At 34.8% G+C, this 8,143-nt stretch overlaps 1 protein-coding gene across 2 annotated transcripts; it reads right to left on the bottom strand.

The window, feature by feature from the left end:
• Window positions 1–692: 692 nt before the first annotated feature.
• Window positions 693–7,640, bottom strand: saraf (store-operated calcium entry-associated regulatory factor). Of its 2 annotated transcripts, none has more exons than XM_051900632.1 (6): window positions 7,378–7,640; window positions 5,433–5,611; window positions 4,859–5,354; window positions 3,709–3,871; window positions 1,734–1,825; window positions 693–1,552 (listed from the first exon to the last, which is right to left on the bottom strand). In XM_051900632.1, the coding sequence occupies exons 1-6, from the start codon at window positions 7,448–7,450 to the stop codon at window positions 1,527–1,529; spliced, it is 1,029 nt and encodes a 342-aa protein (XP_051756592.1). In that variant the 5' UTR covers window positions 7,451–7,640; the 3' UTR covers window positions 693–1,526. The 2 variants fall into 2 exon arrangements, with proteins under 2 accessions (XP_051756592.1, XP_051756600.1); XM_051900640.1 differs by having other exon boundaries at window positions 3,709–3,868.
• Between the last annotated feature and the right edge of the window lie 503 nt (window positions 7,641–8,143).

The following is an 8,143-nucleotide window of genomic DNA, read 5'->3' as shown; positions in this document are numbered from 1 at the left end:
GTATGACCCTGGCCACTGTACTGTAACTCAGTTTCATGGTGTTACTGATCTTCTTATAGCCTAGGCCATCTTTGTGGAGAGCAACAATTCTAATTCTCAAATCCTCAGAGAGTTCTTTGCCATGAGGAGCCATGTTGAACATCCAGTGGTCAGTACGAGAGGATTGTACTCAAAGCACCAAATTTGAACTGCTCTAATACAAGATACGCAAATTTGTATGGTCCTATCAAGCAGACAAAAACATAAACATGATGAATAGGACATGTGGCTTTGCATGGTTAAAAGACGTAGAGCTGTTATCACTTAGGGTGTACTCACTTTTGTTGCCAGCTATTTAGACAATAATGGCTGTATGATGAGTTATTTTCAGAAGACAGTAAATCTGTACTACTATACAAGCAGCACATTGACTACTCTAGAATATATACAAGTTTCATTTCTATAGTATTGTCCCTTATGAAGATATACTAAAATAGTTGCTAAAATGTGAGGGGTGTACTCACTTTTGTGAGATACTGTAAATCAGTATTTAATTCATTTTAAACTAGTATGAAAAATGTCTTTGTTCTGCTGTACACAAAGGAAGATATTTGGAAGAATGTTTGTAACCAAGCAGATCTCGTTATTCATTAATTATTATATCATTATTATATAATTTACTAGTAATAGCACAGAATAGTCATAGTCAAAGCTTTTCCAAATCAAAATTTTAATATAAAGGCAATGAGTAATAGAGTAAGCAAATTGACATCTTATGCCTTAACGTATCAGTTTGCGTTTTCACTATAGCCAGTGGCCAAAGCACTTCATCACAGTATGTCTAGTAAAATCTCACACACACTCACAAAAAAAACCTATAATATTTTACATGATTTTGATACATCCCTTTTTTATATAAAGATATAAAGTCAACATTAAATGTCATTTGCAACAAATTTTACTTTAATATTTTTCCATTAAACAGAATTTTCAATGAGAAACTATGCAGGGAATTATTTTATTGTCTAAGATTTTCTATGCCAGAATGAAGCCAGGACTGAATCTGATGACTTTTTTTTTTTTTCAAGGAGGCATTATATAAAAAGACTTTAATATAATTTCTTTGGAATAATATTGAATCGTTGCAGAATAAGACCAAGTACTTGGATTAAGTAAATAGGGTTCATTTTGATTTAATGTTGACTTTAAATATTTACAAAAATATATTTACATAAAAAATAAAGACCTTTATTAAAACATTCAAATTTTCTTTTGAGGAAACAAAATTGCAATAAATGCATGATAAACAATAGCATCATTTGTTTTTGGTGGTGTTTTTTATCCATAGTTAAATTCAGTATGAAAAAAGAACAGCAACACACCAATCAAGATCAATAACGAGCTACATCTAGTCTAGCAACGTCTGGGTTATGAATGAACAGTGGTATGAAGAAAAAGTTGTAATTCGTTGTAATGTGACCGTTGATGTAATGTGATCATGTCCAATCTGAGAACTGCGGCTGTTAGAGTAGATGCTCATATCTCATCTATCTTCTTTTAGTTCCTCCAAAACCTGCATCAGAAAACACCATAAATATATCACCAAAACACAATCTAATTGACTTCTAATGGGTTACTCAGGGCAATATGCAGCCTAGTGCACAGTGACATTTTAGGAAGGAAATGAGCTTTAAAAAAACCCCCACAAGAGCACATCTGATATCTGTAATGGAGTTTATTTTGCTGGAGTTTACCTGAGGCGGTTCGTGTTCCTGAGCTTGTTTTTGGTGCTGGAGAAGGATTGCTGGAATAAGATGGTCTTGTAAACCCCATAGGTGGCTGGCGTCTAAGATCAACATAAAAGTCAATTAGTGCAGTTAGACTTACATTTATGTTGTCAGCAGATCCTTTCTTACCAAAAAGACAAACAAGATCAAAACTGTCATGATTAACTATAACAGTTGCAAACAGTTACAATGCCATTAAAGGGGACCTATTATACCCCTTTTCACAAGATGTAATATAAGTCTCTGGTGTCCTCAGAATGTGTCTGAAGTTTCAGCTCAAAATACCCCACAGATCATTTATTATAGCTTGTCAAATTTGCCCCTATTTGGGTGTGAGCAAAAACACGCCGTCTTTGTGTGTGTCCCTTTAAATGCAAATGAGCTGCTGCTACCGGCCCCCTTTCCAGAAGAGGGCGGAGCTTTAACAGCTCACAATTCGGTTGCTCAACAACAACAAAGCTGGAGAATCTCACGCAGCCTAAATGATGATTGTCAGTAACGGTGTTCAGCCTTACATTGTTCAAACCAGAATCGGACACTGAAGAAGAGACTCAGGAAGATGTTACACCTGAACGATTTTTGAACGATTAGTGGATACATTTATGTAGTTGCTGTGGAGTTGATTCAACTCATCGACTAGCATGTGCTGTCATGATAATCTTTTAAAATCCAGCGTTGAATTGTCCCTCGTTTGTGAAGCAGTCCGGCGTAAAATGACGGCATGGTACCAACACTCTACTACAACAACTCTTCCTCTTCTCTAAAGCAGCCCGACATGACCTCACCCCTGTTGTTGCGTGTTCTCAGGGGCATGTAAATTTTGAAGTTTGTGATGTCACCAACCCGGGAAGAAGCTCGTTGTAGTCCCTACCAGCTGTTTGTTGTAGTCCTTAAAAAGCGATTTCTGTAAAAGAAAATATCTCCCTTTCCATTGAACTTTGAGTGTCGTAACTTCGCAGATATTGTTTATGCTCAAACAGCAACATTACACACTAACTAAAGTTAAAAGAGTGAAATCATAATGAAGGACCCCTTTAAATGCTCTTAAATGGAGTGATGCAGGGATGATGTATTTTTGTAGGCCAAAACTCAGAAACGAGTTTGCATTTTAGCACATCCAGTTCCATCGTCCCAAAGTCAATGGGTTTTTTTAATCTGATTTTAGTTAAATGCCTGAAATAAGGTCTGTGGTGAACACAAGCTCACAAGATATTTAGACATTTTATTCTATGACATAAAACTCACCAGTAATACCTCACCTGTGATTTTTTAAAGCTTTTACATGTCTTTGAAGAAGGCGGTTGATAACAAGTGTCTAAATGGGACTACAGAGGTTGTCACGGACATTAAACGTCATCAGCCGAACTGGTAAACTCATCTACTCACTAGTCCGCTTTCACAGCCTTGTTGTGTTTATAATCGTGCTCTTGCAAACTATTATAACTCCACTTTTAGAGAAAGTGTTTTTTTAAATAAATACTGAAAGTGTTGTCGGAAGCTTAGTGATGGTGACATTGTTGCAACCGTGGTGTAGTTCGTATATAGCCCAAGGTTAGCTTTTTATTTCTGGTGATTGAATTTAGGTTTTAAAATTCATAAACGTTGTGTTCATTTGTGAAAATGTATTTGATGGACAAAACGTTCAAGTATCATAAACTTTTGTTAATCACAGAGCTTATTTTTTGAGATAATTCAAAAGCATATGGAAACAACTTATTGGGCTTTTATTGAGGGAACCAGTGAGAAGCAAACTTCCGGGTTGCCTACAAAAATACGTCATCTCTGCAGTGCAGTAAATTCAATAAGAATCCATGCCATCAGGAATTTCGCAACGAGTTGTAATTGGTTGCGTGGCCAACAGAAAGCTGCTCTTTTGACAGTGACTTCTGTGTAACGGTGTAATCTGTTGCAAATTACGTGTGAGAATATGTTGCTTTCTTACCTCTGATTCCCAAACAAATATCCCAGAATTCCACCCGTGCCCATTCCAGTCCAGAATCCGCCCCCACCAGGTCTGTTTCCACCAGTGAAACCGGCCCAGGAACTTTGAGGTCTGGTGTACGCATCGGAAAAGCCGTACCCGGGCCTTGAGCTGGAGTGGTCTTCTGAGAGAACCCACAAAATGGAAATCTTATAAACTACCCATAAATAAATATGCAAATATTATGCATATTTGGTTTCAATTTGGCTTTCAATATGCACAGTGCACACACTAGGTTATTATAGTCTCTAAACTACAGTTTCAGTTTGGAATCATTAAGATTTTAATGTATTTTGAAGTCTCTTATTCTCACCAAGGCAGCATTTATTTGATCAAAAATACAGTAAAAACAGTAAAATATTATTACAATTGAAAATAACTGTTTTCTATTTGAGGATATTTTAAATGTAATTTATTCCTGTGATGACAAAGCTGAATTTTCAGCATCATTACTCCAGTCTTCAGTGTCACATGATCCTTCAGAAATCATTTGGTGCTCAATTATTGTTGGTGCTCAATTATTAATAATGGTTCTTATTATTATCAATAAATCTGTGATACATTTTTAAGGATTCTAATGCATTCTTGCTGAATAAAAGTATTCATTTACTTTTTCTTTCTTTTTTTAAATCTTACCCCAAACTTTTGCATGTTATCACGGTTTCCACAAAAATATTAAGCAGCATTTCCAACATTGATGATAATAATAAGACATTTTTCTTGAGCAGCAAATCAGCATATTAGAATGATTTCTGAAGGATCATGTGACACTGAAGACTGGAGTAATCATGCTGAAAAATTCAGGTATTACATTACAGGAATAAATTGCATTTTAAAATATATTCAAATAGAAAATTTTCAATTGTAATAATATTTCACAATATTACTGTATATTTGATCAAATAAATATAGCCTTTCTGAGCATAAGTGACTTGTTTCAAAATTAAAAAATCTTAAATATTCCAAACTTCTAACCAGTAGTGTATATATAAGTATATTAAGTCTATAATACTGAAGAATGGACTCAAACTGCCCTCCTCACATTGCACATGGTCATATTTATGGTTACAAAAGTGATTTACAAACTCTTGCTCTTTGAATAGATTATTACCTGAGTAATAATCTGGTTTAAATCCAGGAGGTGGTGGTCCCATGCCTTGGCTGTTATCAAAGGCCCCGCCGAATCCCTGAGTCCCATCTCCATTGTAACCTTGGTGGCCGTGAGAAGGACTGCACAGAAACATCTTGTATACAACATATGCCACCAGCAAAAGGAAGGCTATTGCTATAAGCCCACCCACTCCATCACCAGAGGGGCTGTTCTGGAAGGAATACTGGCTGTCGGACTGCTGATAGGGGCCTCCTCTCTGCTGCTGTTTTTGATTGGAAAAGCCTTGGAAGAAGTTAGAGGCAAAGCCTGAGAAGCCGGACGAGCCCCCGGAGCCATGAGTGTGCTGCTGCTTCCCTTCTGCCGTGAGCTCTAGCGTGTACTCCAGACCGCATGAGCCTCTCAGCACATAGGCATCAGCAGGACTGCTATAGCCCTCACAGGAGACCTCCACACGCCCAAACCTGTACAAGTTGTCCATGTCAGCCTTGCATTCCCACTATAAAGTGAGAGAGAGTAATATTATGAATAGTTCAGAGACAATTACCGTATACAAGAGGCAATTTTTGACCCTGACCTGTGTGTCTATGCCATCTGATCCTCTGTTGTAACACTGCACCACCTCTGGGACATATGATCCACAGCCAGCTGACCCTCCAGCACACTGCAGCTGTAGAACGGGGCTGGAGCGGCGTGCAGTGGTGTAACGTCCTCTGTAGAGGGTGAGCACCTGAACATCGCGCAGTAACACAGCATCTGTTGAAGGAAAAAAGATTGTATTATTATTACTTCTTATCTGTCTGTCTGCATCTGCACCGGATACAAAAAGATACAAAGCTTATAAAATATTCAATTTATATTATCCTTCTGGTATGTATTATTTATATTGATTGTTTTTGGGGGTTTTTTATTTTAAATGACATATAATCATATTTATATGATTATTCTGGTCACACACCCCAAATTTTGCACCATATAAAAGCACCAACTGTCCTCTTAAAGATATATATGTGACCCTGGACCACAAAACAAGTCATAAGGGTCAAGTTTTTGAAATTGAGATTTATACATCATCTGAAAAAAAGCTTTCCATTGATGTATGGTTTGTTAGGGTAGGACAATATTTGGCCGAGATACAGCTATTTGAAAATCTGGAATCTGAGGGTGCAAAAAAAAATCAAAATATTGAGAAAATCTCCTTTAAAGTTGTCCAAATGAAGTCCTTAGCAACGCATATTACTTACAAAAATAAATGTTTGATATATTTTACAGTAGGAAATTTACTAAATATCTTCATGGAACATGATCTTTACTTAATATCCTAATGATTTTTGGCATAAAAGAATAATCGATTATTTTGACCCATACAATGTATTGTTGGCTATTGCTACAAATATACCCGTGTAACTTATGACTGGTTTTGTGGTCCAGGGTCACAAAATTATGACAAAAACGAACATATTTAATTTTTATTTTTCCTTAATCTTCTTCTGATTATTATTCATTATTATTATTAAATATTAATAAAATATTATCACATATCATATTGGCCACACTCCAACCATTTTGTATCATATAAAAGCACCTCTTTAAGATACATATATTATAAAAATGTACATATTTAATTAAGATACTCCTCTTTTTTCTTCTTATGTAATAATAAAATATCATCACATATTTTTTTTCATTTTGGCCACACCCCCAACAATTGTGCCACATAAAAGCCCTATCTGTCCTCTTTACGATATATTACACAAATATAGGCCTACATTAATTTATATTTTCCTCTTTTTTCTTTTTCTTTTTATTATTATTATTAGTAGTAGTAGTAGTAAAAGTAGTTGTAGTATCAAATATTAATAAAATATAATATATTTTACACATATTTTATATATTTACACATATTTATATTACCATATTTGCCATATACACCACCAAAAAATTTCCTCCTTATTATACATATACTACAAAAATGCACATATTTAATTTATATTTTCCTCTTTCTTCTTCTGCATCTTCTTTAAATTATTATTATCATCATTATTTTGTAATACTAATAGGTATTAGTAATATAATAAAACATCATAACAGATTTAAATTATCATAATGCCCACACCCCAAAAATATTTTGTATCAAACTGTCCTGTTTAAGAAGATGCACACATTACAAAAAGGCAAAATGGTCTTTCTTCTTGTTGTTTTTCTTATTATGTAGTAATACTAAAATACCATAACATCAACTTAGTAATATTAATAATATCATTATGAACACATCCACAAAATATTTGGTATAAAAAAAAAAGACCGGATGTGAACTTTAAGATCGAAATTAACAAAAATAAATTTCTCAGAGTCACAGCACGGTAACAACATCCTCTAAAGCTGAAACTTCAATGCAAATATAAAATAAGTCCAATACGAACTTATTTCACTCAGACTGACCCATCTATCTTCTCCGAGATCTCTGATTTGATTAGGATTTTTTTTTATTAACTGTATGGTTCATATAAAAGACATTTTACCATCATTCCAGCAGCTGATGTGAGGTACAATCAACAGCAAAAGTTGCAGATATAAAACTCCTGAGCTCCTCATTTCTCCGGTTATGATGGAAGATCTCTTCTTTATCCCCGAGTAAGATGGTCTGAAATGCCTCACTGTAAGCCGGTACGTGGCTTTTAGCAATAAGTAAAAATAAAGTCTGATGTAAACAATTGTAACTGACAGCTTAGTGCAACATCATTCTTATCACACTTCCGCTTCCGCGTTTCTAGTGTTATGAGCTTCTCTTCATCGCCATCCACTGAAAGATGCCTTGAATTACATGCCATTGGATTACAAGCGGAAAATGTTTGAGACTAAAAATGTAGGTTTCTTTCCTAACAGTAACTTTAGCATCCTCAATAAAAGTAGTATTTATTCACATGAACTGTTAACTGTTTTAAGTCTCGCCTGTTAGCAATGGACCCATCTATAATCCCAGCTGTAATCTAATAAAGAAATACTTTATGGTATCTCTTTATTTCATATTATGGAATGACCACTAGAAATTACTATATTATGTAATATTATTTAATTTTATATAATATAAAATTATGTAATATCTTCTGTGGTACTGAAGGGGGTCCAATAAGTTTACCTCACAAACAACGTTAAACCACAAGACAATATGAAATAATATTAATATTAACATAAGACAATATTAACTTAAGCCAAAATTTTAGGTAAATGTTTCATTGTCTCTGCCACGTTGAAATGTAGGCCTATGAAGTAAAATGACAATGTAAT

The sequence above is a fragment of the Ctenopharyngodon idella genome, chromosome 1, assembly GCF_019924925.1.
Source record: "Ctenopharyngodon idella isolate HZGC_01 chromosome 1, HZGC01, whole genome shotgun sequence".
Taxonomy (NCBI): Eukaryota; Metazoa; Chordata; class Actinopteri; order Cypriniformes; family Xenocyprididae; genus Ctenopharyngodon; species Ctenopharyngodon idella.
Note: the sequence above shows the minus strand (reverse complement) of the source record. Positions and strands in the feature narration are given on the sequence as shown.

Excerpts from the sequence above, each read along its gene's own strand:
- saraf (XM_051900632.1), bottom strand. The coding sequence starts at position 7,450 with ATGAGGAGCTCAGGAGTTTTATATCTGCAACTTTTGCTGTTGATTGTA. Across the intron at positions 5,355-5,432 it reads CAGATGGCATAGACACACAG|TGGGAATGCAAGGCTGACAT; the intron begins GTCAGGGTCAAA and ends CTCACTTTATAG. Across the intron at positions 3,872-4,858 it reads TAAACCAGATTATTACTCAG|AAGACCACTCCAGCTCAAGG; the intron begins GTAATAATCTAT and ends GGGTTCTCTCAG.